The 14,890-nt window shown below is 52.5% G+C and overlaps 4 protein-coding genes across 4 annotated transcripts; 2 read left to right on the top strand and 2 right to left on the bottom strand.

The window, feature by feature from the left end:
- Positions 1-871: 871 nt before the first annotated feature.
- Positions 872-3,454, top strand: EPUS_00105 (uncharacterized protein; the record flags this gene model as incomplete). The annotated part of the gene is made up of 1 exon (XM_007789135.1): positions 872-3,454. The coding sequence occupies one exon, from the start codon at positions 872-874 to the stop codon at positions 3,452-3,454; it is 2,583 nt and encodes an 860-aa protein (XP_007787325.1).
- Positions 3,455-3,615: 161 nt separating this feature from the next.
- Positions 3,616-5,312, bottom strand: EPUS_00104 (uncharacterized protein; the record flags this gene model as incomplete). The annotated part of the gene is made up of 2 exons (XM_007789134.1): positions 3,616-5,048; positions 5,111-5,312. The coding sequence occupies 2 exons, from the start codon at positions 5,310-5,312 to the stop codon at positions 3,616-3,618; spliced, it is 1,635 nt and encodes a 544-aa protein (XP_007787324.1).
- Positions 5,313-5,574: 262 nt separating this feature from the next.
- Positions 5,575-10,647, top strand: EPUS_00103 (uncharacterized protein; the record flags this gene model as incomplete). Its single annotated transcript, XM_007789133.1, has 2 exons — positions 5,575-10,431; positions 10,573-10,647. The coding sequence occupies 2 exons, from the start codon at positions 5,575-5,577 to the stop codon at positions 10,645-10,647; spliced, it is 4,932 nt and encodes a 1,643-aa protein (XP_007787323.1).
- A 428-nt stretch (positions 10,648-11,075) lies between these two features.
- Positions 11,076-13,994, bottom strand: EPUS_00102 (uncharacterized protein; the record flags this gene model as incomplete). Its single annotated transcript, XM_007789132.1, has 2 exons — positions 11,076-13,735; positions 13,802-13,994. 2 exons carry the CDS (start codon positions 13,992-13,994, stop codon positions 11,076-11,078), a joined length of 2,853 nt encoding a protein of 950 aa, XP_007787322.1.
- Between the last annotated feature and the right edge of the window lie 896 nt (positions 13,995-14,890).

The raw sequence follows: 14,890 nt of genomic DNA, 5'->3' as shown, positions 1-14,890 counted from the left end.
TGATGGCTGATGGCTGATTGTACATCATCCTACAAATACAGCAGTAGAGCTTGATGCTTGATGCTCGCTTAATAGCTATGAAGTCTGCTCAACCATTTTTCTGGCACAGGTGAAGCTTTACGGGTTACGGCAAACGCGGGGATCGTTCCCAGTCTTCAGCTGCTTCAGGTGTTTGTTCTCTCATTTCCTTTACCATTGGTCCATATCTCTGGATTGCAACGATGACGACGATTTTCAATTCATGCACCAACGCCAAGTCCAACATTTGCTCGGCCCCCAATCTTTGCGCAGCTGAAGCGCAATGGCTAGAGTCAATTCAAGTGAGACAGCGGTCTCCAGCCGCCGACCCTATCGAAAAGCATCGCTGATAGGGCAGGTGTTAGCAAGATGAAGGATGAAACGAACAACATGGGTTCAGAATCGTCAGCGGCGGATCAAAAGAAGCTGAACCACGTACCCAGCACTTTCATCTAAGTTTCGGCAGCCTTACCAAGCACCCAGATCTATTGAAGTCATATTTAAAAGAGAGGCAGCAGTTTCCCGTCGGGACGCACCACTTATCACGTTGATAACCTCCCACCGATCGAGCATTGAAAGGTCAATTGACATACCATACTCCGAAGCTGAGCAGACACCGAACAAGAATCCTCTACAGCGACGTGAGCGCTCATTATATTACACCTGCTCCGACATCCAGAATGTTGCTTGAATTGGCCTGATCGATAATGCTGGAAATTGCGCGCGACTGCAAACAATGTTCAGAACACAATACACGATCGTTTTCCTTTCCTAGATACTGCAATACCTTCATACCGCAAGAGATGGTTATATATATCTTGATGTTAATGTTCTGGCATATTTCCCAGATACGATGGTGTTCGATCGAGCAACCAGGCCACAGCAGCCTTCGTCGCTTACCCTGAACAGGGGTAACCTGGATGAAGAGAGCCATACATATACCTTACCAGAGGCAACTCCGTACCATGACAGGACATCTAATGAGATGGACACTTTGGCCCCAGTGGCCGACCGCACTCTGCTCGTTCCCAAGCCAAGGTACTCCAGACGCAATGTCGCGCGGTCACAATCAGAATATGCTGGGGGAATACAGGCGCGACGGAAACACAGTCCGAGCCCTTCACGTGCTTCCACGTTTCTCAGGAAGATATCCAGTCGCGCACCGAAATCGCCCAGGTCGCCGCACTTCCTGAACTTCAACCTCAGAGGCGACCAATATGAGCATCTGGACAATAAAGATCCCGAATACGAACAGGATCCTATAGGGGTCGACTTATCGTCCCTGGTAGGGCTGGGCTTCGAATTGATGCCGGGGCCTGAAATCTCCATCTCTCATGTTTCTGAATCGCAGCAGTCCACCACGAACGCCGATCAAGGCGATCACAGCGAGCAACGTCGAGGTCTGGGTGATGGTATGATCGTTGGCGCACAGCTTCGGCTCGACCCGTCTATGGCAGCTGTCCGTGCACAGAGCCTGAGGCATCTCACTTCTGCTAGTGCTGCGAATGAGATGCAAAGAGCAAAATCGATCCGAGAAGCAGCGCAAGATCTAGCACAAAGAACCAACAAAGTCGTGGCTGTGGACGATCCTTCGGTCCCTCCCACACCTGAAGGAGCTGTGGACCTAAGCCTTCTAGAAGGAACAGAACGGCGCCGCCGGACTAATACCACCTTCAACAAAATCACTCCAAACTCTCAAACGACAGCCACAAATACACGAAGTTATTTCTATCCTGACGATCCCAACCCACCTAATTGGAAGCCTATCACCATGAGCCCTCCTTACATCCTTCTTCTAATCATAATATCGCTTGCGCTAGCTGCCGTACAGGAATGGCTTTGCCAGTTATCAATGAGGCTCGAGGCCAAGGACGATGGCATCTTAAGTTTCAGCCGTGTTGCCGACGTACCGATATGGAGTTTTTTTTGTTGGAAGTACCTGCCAACACTAATCTTTGTCATCTATGGAGTTCTGTGGCAGATCATGGATTTCGAAATCAAACGTCTCGAACCATATTATCAGCTGTCTAAACCATTGGGCAGCACTGCTGCACAAAGTCTGAACCTTGATCACCTGAGCTTATGGAGTTATCTTGTCCCCTTCAAGGCTTTCCGCCTTCGACAATGGGCAGTTTTCTGCTCCGCCGTTGGCAATCTTCTGACAACATCGGTCTGCCCTTCCCTTCAGAATCCTTCTATTAGGTTTGACCAGAACTGTGAACCGGGACAGTGCCAGGAGGGTCGACTTCCCTTCTCCGTTAGAATTGATCCTGGCTGGTCACGAGTGCTCACTTCATTTCTTGTTATTACCGCAATCCTTGGAATGGTTCTCTTTGTACAGCTTCGTCGCAAGTCAGGATTGCTGAGTGACCCTAAGGGCATTGCTGGTATTGCCGCCATGGCAACCAAATCGCATATTCTGAACGACTTTCAAGGCATGGACCTGGCAACTCATCGCCAGATACACAGCAAACTGCGCCACCGCCGGTACCTCCTCAACAAGTCCTCGATCTGGCAGGGTGAATATGACAAAAGTGAAGAACCGAAATACGAAGGGGGCCGGAACCTCGAGAGCCCGCACCCAATGATGCTCCGATTGAGTGCTGGCATTCCGTTCATTTCTTTTCTCGCGTTCTGCCTCGTCGCCGTGCCCATCATCAACTTTACCGGCGCCCGCATCATCCCTAACACAGCGCCCTGGCTACCCATTCTCATTGCCACGGTGATCAAGATTGTCTGGACGACATTTGAATTCGATGTGCGCATGACGGAACCCTTCTACACCCTCTCCAAAGGCAATGCACCACCGGAAATGAGCCTTACTCTTGATTATCAAGGCACAGTCTACGGCTGGTTCCCCATCAAAGCTTTGATCAATCGTCACTACATCGTCGCGCTCGTTGGCTTCTCCTCCATGCTCGCCGACGCTCTCACTGTCACGGTGTCCTCCTTCTCTGTCAATGGCGCCGCCTTCCTATCCTCCAACAGCGGCGACGAAAATGCCTCCTCAGACGACGAGACCTTCCGGTCCTTTTGGGGCAGCGTTGTCCTCTCCATCGTCATCTTAATATTTCTCATCCTCTCTGCTGCACTTGTATATGCCCTACGTCGGCACCCCTTCCTACCACGACAGCCGTCCACGATTGCGGCAGTGCTGGCTTTCATCCATGCGAGCAAGATGCTTGATGACTTTATTGATACGGAGAGGTTGAGTAACAAGGATATGGAGAGGAAACTGAAGGAGAAGGGAAAGAAGTATGGGTTAGGATGGTTCAAAGGGAGGGATAGGCAGTGGCATTGTGCGATTGATGAGGAGCCGATGCGCAGCAAATATGTACATGGAGTGAGCTATACCATGGCGCAGGAGCCGTGGCATGGTGGGAATGGTGGGGTGGGAGGTGGAGTTGGCTATGATTTCATGAGGTATGATCCATAAGTATAGACGGATGGGTGAGATTGGCCCGTCATAAGATTCTCTACAGCTGGGAAGACGGTAAATACACCTAAGTAATTTGGCACATTTTCATATATGTCTCTTTCGCTTTCAAGTCGTGGAATTCAATTTGGCCATAATCGGCGTCCGGGGGGCTGTAGATATCAATCCAAAGTCCACACCTGTCTCCGCTCACTCTTCTCCCCGTCGCCCTGCCACATCACCTCAATATCTATCGACCGATCTTTCCCCTCCTTTTTCTGATATCCGATCTTGCCTCTTACCACCTGCCCCTGCGTGAAACCAAATTCCTGCGTCTTCGCCAGCAGAGCAACCTGCTGCCAATGCGTCTGCGGCGCGGCAGGACCCGTACTAAATGCAGTGTAGCCCTTGCGCACGGCTTCAGACGCTTCCATCCGAGGTGGAAGGTTCTCGGTCCTCGACTGCAAGAAGAAGATGTCGAACCAGACCGCCCAGCCATCGAATGACTGAGCCTCCGTTGCTCGCCACTCGATCTCAAAGGGATGGAGGAATGTCAGATCTGTCGTCTTTGCCGTGTGGAGATCCAGTTCCAGGAAGGACGCCGAATCCTCGCTAGGCACATCCCCCTTCTCTAGCGTCCGAACGAGCGCCTCATCGTAGACAGCGTCGTCCAGCATGCTCGTCATATCGAAGCCGTAGACGTCCTTCCAGAAATCCACGTGCTCGACCCGCAGCTCCGAGTCCACCAGCGGCGCCACCCGTAGCGTGGCATGGCTCGGCACCATCAGGCCACGCTCGGGATCCAGATAGCGATCGCGGGCCCAGAGGACGGAATCCAGCATGCTCTCGTACAGCAGGCCGTAGCCCATCCACTCGCTGATGATCACGTCGACCTTCTGCACGGGGAGGTGGACCTCCTCGATCTTGCCTCGCAGACACTTGATGACGTCCTGGAAGCCGTTCTCGTACACGATGACGCGCGCCTTGTCGATGATGGCGCTGTTGTCGACGGCGAGGACGAGCTTGGCGCCGGCTTGGGCACAGAAGAGCGACAGGATCCCCGTGCCGCAGCCGATGTCGAGGATGGTTTTCCCGGCCACCAGGTGTTTGTGGTGGTAGATGAAGTCGCGGTAGGCGGAGGTGCGGATCGTGTCTTTGAGCATGGTTTCATGGATGGGGTTGGCTGCGTACGAGTGGAAGTAGCCCGTGTCTTGGTCTTCTTGGGCTGATGTGGTGATTTCTTGCGTCCTGGCGTCCTTAGGATTGGGGACGTCGTTGGGCTGGGAGGCTGGAGTGTCTTTCATCGCATTGACGTGCTTCTGGAATGATACCTGGACTTCTTCTCTGTAGGCGGCGAATTGGATCTGGATTTGGGCGAGACGCTCGCGTAGCTCTTGGAGCTCTTGCTCGCCGGCATCTGGGGCGGTTGGTGTGTCAAAGGCAGCTTCATCAATGTCGTCTAGACTGTATAGTACAGCATCGTCCTCCATTGTCGGTTTGAGATACTGCTCGTCTTCAAAGAGAGCAGTGGTCCACACCTTGGGGAGTGCATTTCCAGCATTGGCCTCTGCCCGCACGAAATTGATCAGTTGAACCCGGTCCAGGAAATCGAGGTCTAGACTGGATGGTCAATATTCAGATGTCTGTCGCAGGAGAGTCTTGTGCATTGGCACCAACTTAATTGGTTCTTCAGCTTGACATAGTCAAAGTCGTGTTTCTCCTTGTCGTACTGCAGCATCTCGGTGATGTCCCCAAACCACCTGTCCTCGAAGAGGGATTTGAAGGTCCGGTCCTCCACATCGGATTCGACATCTTCCCAGCCATCGTCGTTTCTTGGCTCTAGGAGTTCTGTGGTTGATGGATCGCTGTCTGAGTCCATTCTCGCTAGGAAGTATGAGGGGTGTGGTTCGGGAACAGTCAGCTTCGTTGGCCTGGCCTGGCTATTTATAGCACGTTGAATACTGCAAAATTCCCATCTGTGATACTTGAGAGTAAGCTGAGTAGGAAGGTTTCTGCTACGCCGAAAGAGGCAATGCAGTTTTCTGGGCACAGAAATAAATTCAGCCTATTGGAGTCACAACTTTTTTTGTATTGTGAGCGAGCATCGCAAGTCCGCCATAGCGTAGTGGAATACCGAGTCGATGGAACCTGCCAGAGTGAGTGTGCTGGGCAAGGACAGTGTCGTCCTGAAGTTCGGCCTCTGGAAGGAATATGTGGCCAATGATCTCCTGACCACGTTGACTTCTTCGACATATGTCTTGGTCACAGACACAAACCTCAGCCATCTCTATATTCCTCCCTTCAGATCCAGTTTCGAGAGAGCTTGCTCGCAGGTGGAAGTACAGCCTCGGCTACTCACATTTGAAGTGCCACCCGGGGAGACATCGAAGTCAAGACAAACCAAGGCCGACATTGAAGACTGGCTGCTTAGTCAGAAGCCACCATGTGGCCGAGATACTGTCATTATCGCATTAGGTGGAGGAGTGATAGGGGACCTGACCGGCTTTGTGGCCGCCACATACATGCGAGGAGTGCGATATGTCCAGGTTCCGACGACATTGCTTGCTATGGTCGACTCGTCTATTGGTGGGAAGACTGCAATTGATACAGCACTGGGAAAGAATTTGATTGGAGCAATCTGGCAACCACAGCGCATCTACATTGATCTCGGTTTCCTTGGGACGCTTTCACAACGAGAATTCATCAATGGCATGGCAGAGGTGATCAAGACGGCTGCGATATCCGACCAAGAAGAATTTGGGGCCTTAGAAGCCAATGCGGAGCTTATCACAAACACGATCAAGTCCGACCCCAGGCAAGGTGCATCACGGCTGGAGAGTATCAAAGACATCCTCCAAAGAGTGATATTGGCTTCTGTCAAGTTCAAGGCACACGTGGTCACAGCTGACGAACGTGAAGGCGGACTACGAAACCTTCTGAATTTCGGTCATTCCATCGGCCATGCAATTGAAGCCTTTCTCACCCCACAAATCCTTCATGGAGAGTGTGTAGCAATTGGGATGGTCAAGGAAGCCGAGCTGGCTCGCTATCTTGGCGTCTTGAAAGGTGTCGCTGTCGGTCGCCTTGTGAAATGCATATCAGCTTATGGGCTCCCAACGACTCTGGAGGACGATCGGGTACGGAGACTCTCTGGTGGCAAGCACTGTTCTGTTGAGCAGTTAATCATGAAGATGGGCATTGACAAGAAGAATGATGGAGCCAAGAAGAAAGTCGTACTGCTCTCTGCTATCGGACGCACGTACGAGCCAAGGGCCAGCACTGTTTCTGACGCTGAGTTGAGAGTCGCGCTGTCTCCGAGCATTGAAGTGACCCCAGGTGTGCCCTCCTCACTAGATGTCACATGTGCTCCACCAGGCTCAAAGAGTATATCCAATCGAGCTCTTGTGCTGGCAGCGTTAGGTAGTGGTACCTGCAGACTTAGCAACCTTCTCACTTCGGCGGACACAGAAGTGATGATGGCAGCGCTGAGCCATCTCGGAGCAGCTACTTTCACGTGGGAGGATGAAGGAGAAGTGCTAGTGGTATCCGGTAATGGTGGAAATATGCTTGCCAGTTCGACAGATCTCTATCTGGGAAACGCCGGAACAGCCGCGAGATTTCTTACTACCGTTGCCACCCTTGCCCACCAGAGCGAAGTCAACAATAGCGTCCTAACAGGTAACGCCCGGATGAAGCAACGACCTATTGGCGATCTTGTGGATGCGCTTAGAACTAATGGTGCTGGCGTCGAATATCTGGAGACCAACGGCTGTCTGCCTCTTCGAATCGCTGCTTCTGGAGGCTTCAATGGCGGCATCATCAATTTAGCAGCAAAAGTCTCATCACAATATGTATCGTCGTTGCTCATGTGTGCGCCCTACGCAAAGAACCCAGTGACCTTGAAACTGGTGGGTGGAAAGCCTGTTTCGCAGCCCTACATTGACATGACCGTGGCAATGATGGCCTCCTTCGGTATCAAGGTCGAGAAGTCATCTACCGAGGATCACACTTACCACATCCCGCAAGGTCGATATGCAAATCCTGCAGAATATGTCATTGAGAGTGACGCCAGTTCTGCGACCTATCCTCTAGCAGTTGCCGCCATAACAGGAACCACGTGCACCGTCCCGAATATTGGTTCCGCTTCCTTGCAGGGCGATGCACGTTTTGCGGTAGACGTGCTTCGACCGATGGGATGCAAAGTCTCTCAAACTCCGTCCTCTACCACTGTTACTGGCCCGAAAGATGGAAACCTCACTCCGCTTACAGGTGTGGATATGGAACCAATGACTGACGCTTTCCTGACAGCATCAGTGCTCGGAGCTGTCGCGCAAGGAAAGGGTCCGAACCACACTACACGCATCTATGGCATCGCAAACCAAAGAGTCAAAGAGTGTAACCGGATCTTAGCGATGAAGGATGAGTTGAGCAAGTTTGGAGTCATGTGTCATGAGCACGAAGATGGCATTGAAATTAATGGGATTGATCGTGATAATCTGCGTCAGCCTCGAGCTGGGGTTTTCTGTTACGATGATCATCGAGTGGCTATGAGCTTCAGTGTGCTAGCATTAGCTGCACCAAAGCCAACCTTGATTCTCGAAAAGGAATGCGTAGGCAAGACCTGGCCAGGTTGGTGGGACACTCTCTCACAAACTTTCAAAGTACGGCTCGAAGGAATAGAATTGGACGAGTCCCAGAGAAGTGCAGTCTCGACCACAGACAAGGCATCGGCATCCATCTTCATCATTGGCATGAGGGGAGCCGGAAAGACCACGAGCGGAAGCCGGGTGGCCACATTTCTCGGCAGGAAATTCATCGATCTCGACACAGAACTCGAAGCTACTGTTGGCATGACTATCCCGGAGATGATCAAGAGAGAGGGATGGCCATCCTTCCGGGAAAAGGAGCTAGCCCTCCTCAAGGCTGTGATGGCGGACAAGACTCACGGCTATGTCTTTGCATGTGGCGGTGGTATCGTGGAAAGTGCTGCAGCACGAAAGATGTTGATCGACTGGCATCAGAAGAAAGGGAACGTTCTACTCGTCCAACGTGACATCAGTAAAGTAATGGATTTCCTGCAGGTCGACAAAACCCGGCCAGCATATGTCGAAGACATGATGGGAGTCTGGCTTCGAAGGAAACCTTACTTCCAAGAGTGTAGCAACCTGCAATACTACAGCCAGCACAGTCCCTCAGACACCCTGGCATTGGCCGCAGAAGACTTCGACCGATTTCTGCGGGTCGTGACAGGCAAGGTTGATTACCTTGCGGCGATGAAGCAGAAGAAGATCTCTTACTTTGTCGCCCTCACATTTCCAGATCTAAGACCACATCTTCACCTTCTCCCAGAAATCTGCATTGGTTCTGATGCTGTTGAGCTGCGAGTTGACCTACTGCGCGAACCTGGCACCGATTCCGTGATGCCTTCCATCGACTACGTGACAGAACAGCTATCCCTCCTTCGATCGGTAATTCCCCTTCCAGTCATCTTCACCATCCGGACTCTATCACAAGGTGGAATCTTTCCTGACAACGCTCACGCTGAAGCACTTGCTCTCTACACCCTCGCAGTGCGCATGGGGTGCGAGTTCGTCGACCTCGAAATAGCATGGCCCGACCACCTCCTCACCAAAGTATCGAGCATGAAAGGCTTCTCCAAAATCATCGCATCCCACCACGACCCCACCGGATCTCTCTCCTGGCGCGACAAGCACTACATCCCTTTCTACCACAAAGCCATGCAGTACGGTGACATCGTCAAACTCGTCGGCGTTGCCCGGACTCTCGAAGACAACTTCGCGCTCCAGAATTTCAAATCCTGGGCCGCAGAGCTCCAAGACATGCCCATGATCGCCCTCAACATGGGCGAAAAGGGCCAACTCAGTCGGATCCTCAACAAATTCATGACTCCTGTATCCCACCCTGCTTTACCTTACAAAGCCGCTCCCGGCCAACTCTCCGCTGCAGAAATCAACCGTGGTCTCTCGCTCATGGGCGAACTACCCGCAAGACGCTTCTACCTCTTCGGCTCACCGATTCAAGCATCGCGCTCCCCAGCCCTCCATAACGCTCTCTTCGCCAAAACCGGCCTATCGCACACATACAGCCTCTTCGAGACCACGGACGCGGAATCCCTGAGACCAATCGTTCGAAGCCCAGACTTCGGCGGCGCATCCGTCACCATTCCGCTGAAATTGGATGTCATGCCCCTGCTAGACGAGATTGCCGAAGAAGCACAGATCATCGGCGCTGTCAATACGATCATCCTTGTCGAACAACCTGCCACTTCTTCGTCATCTTCACAAGATAAACCCGCCCCCAAATCGAAGCTCGTAGGTCGTAACACGGACTATCTAGGCATGGTACATTGTCTTCGCCGTGCCGGCGCATTGGGTAGTTCTGGCTCCCGCACCTCCTCCACCCTCTCCGGCTCAACTTCAGGGTCAGGCACAGACTCGGCCCTGGTAGTAGGCAACGGCGGCGCCGCCCGCGCCGCAATCTACGCGCTGCATTCCATGGGCTACCGCCCCATCTACCTCCTCGGCCGCCAGGCGGAAAAAGTGCGGAAAATGGTCGGCATTTTCCCGAGCGGCTATGATCTCCGCATCCTGGACGCCGAGTCCCACCACACCGATTCCGACGAGGTCGAGCGAAAGCAAGAAACGATGGGCTCAAGCATGGGGAGTATAGTGCCCAGAGTCGCCATCGGCACCATCCCCGCCGACCGACCCATCGATCCCGGCGTGGAGAGCGTGCTGCAGCGCATCTTCAACAACCGCCTCACTACCCCTGATCCCAACACACCCGGCAGCGGGGAAACGGGTAACGACGGCCGCGTCCTCCTCGAAATGGCCTACAGACCGCGCGTCACGCCGCTAATGCAGCTGGCGGAGAAGGCGGGCTGGATCACGGTGCCCGGATGGGAAGCGCTCGTGGCACAGGGCATGTGGCAGTTCCGGTACTGGACGGGCATCATGCCGTTGGTGGAGCATTGTCGGGTGAGTTTTCCTCTTCTTTTCTTTTCTCCCTCCCTTTAGCGTTCTTCCTGCCGTGCTTGAGCTTGTTCTTCTTCTTCTTACCCTGTGCTTGATGTGTGCCTGTGACGTGGGCTGACTGGATTCTTTCTTGGGCTCATATAGGCCGCGGTGCTGGGCGATGAAGCAGAGGATCCAAAGGCGCCGGCGGCGACGGGGATGGTGAATGGGAAGGTCTGATGCAATATGTTAGGTGTTGTTGTTGTTGTTGTTGTTGCGAGAAGTGATGACGGAGGAGCTCGGGAGCTGGTGGGGGTGGAGGGCCAGTGTTAGGTGGATGGGAAGAAAGGTACAGTACTCGCACGCATACGCCGTCACCGAGAAGAAGAAAACAAGTCCCAAAGATTATTAGTATGGGAAGGATTTCCAAAAGCGTGTCATGAATTCATTCTTACTTTTATTGTTATCGTTACGGGTTTGCGGCAGCAGCGTTATAGAAGAAAAAAGTCTTTCGAGTCACACGCAATGCGAGAAGAGCTTTCTATTTTCTACTTTGGGTATTACTTACCGAATAAGGACACCGTTGTCCGACCTTCCCTGCCCTTCCCTCCCCTTCACAGACATATTTGACTAGCTAGGGCTGATTTACATCATCATCATCATCATCATCATCTCCCATCCTGCCAATTACCGGCACCACCACCACCACCACCACCACCACCACCTCTCTGCTGTCTCAGCGCGTCGAAAAACGCCGGGTTGATGTGCGAACCCGGTGGTGGCATCGGTGGCTGACCCTGGCCGTGTCCTTGCACTTGTCCTTGCTGGCCCCCGTGGAATGGTCCCTGCCATTGCTGGCTATGGTCTTGATACGGTGGTTGATGCTGCTGTTGCGGCTGATAGGGATGATAAGCTTGCGCAGGTGGATGGTGCTGGTTGTGCTGAGTGGCGTAATGGTTGAAATTCAAGTGGGTCTGCGGGAGCGGGGAGATGGGTGAGGGGGAGAATGTTGAGTACGAAGATGCTTGTGGAGCGATGGTGGGTGCGTGGGGTAGGGTTGGCTTTTGGTAGGAGAATGGGGGATGTGGCGGTTGCGGTGGCATTTGTGGATAGGGGTATTGTGATGGTGGAGGAATTGGTGGTAGGGCGAAGGTTGGGGGTTGAGGTTGTTGCGGGGATTGCTGGTGCTGGTGCTGGTGCTGGTGCTGGTTCCCATGTGCGGACGTTTTCGGAGAGGAGCTTGCTTCAGATTTCCGTGTAGGAGAGGCCTGTTGGCTGTTGGAGAAGGATCCTTTCCGGTCCGGCGGCTGATTGTCGTTGGGTCGACCCCGTCCAACTCGGCCGCGCCCACTTCTGTCGCCTCGATTTCCTCGGTCGCCTCGGCCTTGATTACCTCGGCCACGACCTCTACCCCTTCCTCGATCGTAGCCTCTGTCCGAAAATGGCACAGGCTGTCGACCTTCAAGAGGTGCTTCGCCTCGTCCCATCATCTCGTGCAGATTGGTCGGTCGAGCCAGTGGGGTGTAGCCGTCTTCAACTATTGGTGATATGTCATCGTAGTTCATCTCTGCGGCGGTGTCCCCGTTGACGCTCGAAGTTCTTCGAGCGTGCCCATTCATGGAGGCTCCGCGATTGCCTCTTCCATATCCAGACCGATCGTTCCTCTCGTCCTTTCTGCTTTGCTTCTTCAGCTTCAAACGGCGCTTGTGTTCTGCCTCTGCTTCATCATCTGAGAATTCCATTTCTTCCGCACCCACCTCTTCATCATGGAAATTGGAGGCATCGCTGCCCTTGACTGCTCTCAAAGGCTGAGTGAAAACAAATGTCGAATGCTGTTCCACATAGTAGACTGGAGTGTTCTTCGAGCCAAGCCCAGCCTCTTTGATGGCTTCTTCATTTGTGAAGCGGATCGTGTATAACGGCTGTTGCACCCGTCCGAGTGTTTCGGACACAACACCCACCACGCTTCTGTTCTGGAGACATAAGAGCGAGTTGCTTTCGAGCACTCGATACTCACCAGAGGTTTTGGCCTTGATGAGCACGGCGTTTTCCACGATGGCTTCCACACAACCCAACTCTTCAATCCTCATATCCTCCGTCACCTGGATGTCCGGTTTTGGGACCACTTCCTCGGGCTTTTCATTCGCAGTACGTAGGTGCGTCGTCCCACCTTTCGCACCACTTCTAGCGTTGCCCTCGTCATCAGATCCACCATCACCCTGCATTAGAATGCGTGCTTGTTCTTCAGGGTCGAGCATGGCGTAATCCCCATCCACGTCTACGTCATCTTCGTCGCTGTCATCTGTAGATGTCGTATCGGAAGTACTATCTGAGTCAGAGGACGAGTCAATAGGCGAAGAGTCGGCCTCCCACTCGGCGTCTTGACCGCCCTGGTCATTCTGAGGCTGCTCAATAATGCTGATAGCTGGAAGCTGTTCACGCAGAGACGCAATAGGGGTGTCTGCCTCTGTCGATATCTCCAAGTAGCGGTTTTCTTGCTTCCCTAGTTCATTCTCTGTTGTCATCGCATCAGTAGCACGCTGTTCGGCTTCGTTTGTCTCTACTTGCGTAGTTCGTATCTCTGCCTCAACGTTGGGGCCAGGAGCGTCAGTCTGACTTGCTCCATGCTCCTCTTGACGGGCGTTCGGCAGCGACCTGTTTTCATCCAGCCCTTCAGCGGTTTGGTCATGTACACCAAAACTGCTCAGAGCGTCGCCGGAGTTTGCTTTCTCTACCATGAAGCCTCCATCTTCGTCAACACGGACTTCATTTAAACTAGTAGCCGTGGAATTCTGGTTTTGTGGTTCCTCCAACGCTGTACGATCTTGTGATTCCTCTTTCTGACCTACATGGTGAGTACCATTAACATTCACACTCTCCTCATCCTTCACCGTAGGCTCTTGCCGCGAGTCATCAAGCAAGGTTGTTGAAACCGTAGGGGGAGTAGGGTGTCGTGGTGACGCTGCTTTAGGAGCCGGAGCACTGCTTGCGTCTTGTTCGTGCGAGGAGGTGTCGGTAAGGCCAGCATATTCTTCTTCTCTTACAGTGGCGACGCTGGTATTCGGCAATGCCATTTTACCATCCACTTTGTCTTCAGGCTTCTCAACGAGTCGCCCATTGGCTATGTATCGGCCGTTTTCTTCTGTCGAAGCAGGAGTTCCCATTCCCACCACTGACGTAGAGCTGCATTCGTGTTCATTGTTCGTCACATCACCTGTCCCTGTCTGACCAGCGTCTGATGTGCGGCGCCCTTCTTCCAAAACACCTTCCTCCGCTACTAGCGACGCTGCTCGGGTAGCAGTGTTATCCTCGGAGGAGAGTGCGGATCCTGGTGTCTATTGAGTAGCCTGCTTCGGCACCAACGTCTTCCACGTAATCTGCTCCTCCTCTTGACCTCGCACCCCAGATTGAGAGTCCACATGCTGCATCAATGTATCGAGCAAGCCACTTCCACTCGGAATTTCATTCTCGCTCTGGTCCGGCTGGCGCTTAGGTATGCTGGGCTTCATGAGGCTTAATCCAGGGATTGAGGGACCGGCATGTTCTTCGAGCTGGGTCGGATTGCTCATGGTAAAGTCATCGCCCATCGTGTATGTTTCGATTGTGGGACTGTGATTGCTCAAGGACCGAGGGGATTCAGTCCTTTGGCGTTTTGTGGGCCGGTCAATGATGTCGTCTGGACGAAGTGGTAGCAACGCCATTTGTTTTATTTGAAAGCGGCTACGGCAGAAGAAGCATCGGACTTTTCCTTAAGAACCAGGTGCCGTGAGCCGAGAATCCTGCCATGGCATCGCAGCTTCGGAGTTGACAAAATTCTGTCTATGGCGGATCGTGGCTTACATAATGTTTACTCGGTTAAAGATCTATGCAGCATCTGGCGGAAATCTTTTCAACGTCATGAAATGTAATCGATTGTGGAAGAAATTTACTGAATTTTAAAATGTGTTTCGCAGTATATTTCAGCTAAAGCTGTGTTAGGCATAGACGTAGTGAGCAAACGTTAGCAAGGCTGTAGTCACATGATGAGCTAGCCGCAAAGCGGAGCTAGTGCATACTTATTACAGTCTTGGCTGAAATTTTACTTACATACGCTCGCAATATACTATGGTATCGGGCAAAAGTAATGTTAGCACGGCGCTAGTACTTTTGCTTCCGAACGGACTCTTAACGTAACAACTAAGCTTCGACCGGTTAGCGGCACTGCGGTGGGGAATATCTGGGGCTATCGACCAGAGAAGCTTCTAGGCATCCAAGTGGCGCTGTATGATAACTAGCTGTTACTAGAACCATGCTAACATTATTTATGCCCCTTACCGTAGTACAGAGTAAATACCCTGAAAGTTTGAAATTTATGAATTCTTGAAAAAAAAAACCACCACTACCCACAGGAGAGACGACAGTAAACAAGCCAATGGCACCTAGGGGAATTAGAGGCATGACTCCATACTATAATACTACTCTGTCTATCTAGTGGACCAATTTA

Source organism: Endocarpon pusillum (assembly GCF_000464535.1).
Source record: "Endocarpon pusillum Z07020 unplaced genomic scaffold C734253, whole genome shotgun sequence".
Taxonomy (NCBI): Eukaryota; Fungi; Ascomycota; class Eurotiomycetes; order Verrucariales; family Verrucariaceae; genus Endocarpon; species Endocarpon pusillum.
This window is presented reverse-complemented; position numbering and strand designations above follow the sequence as displayed.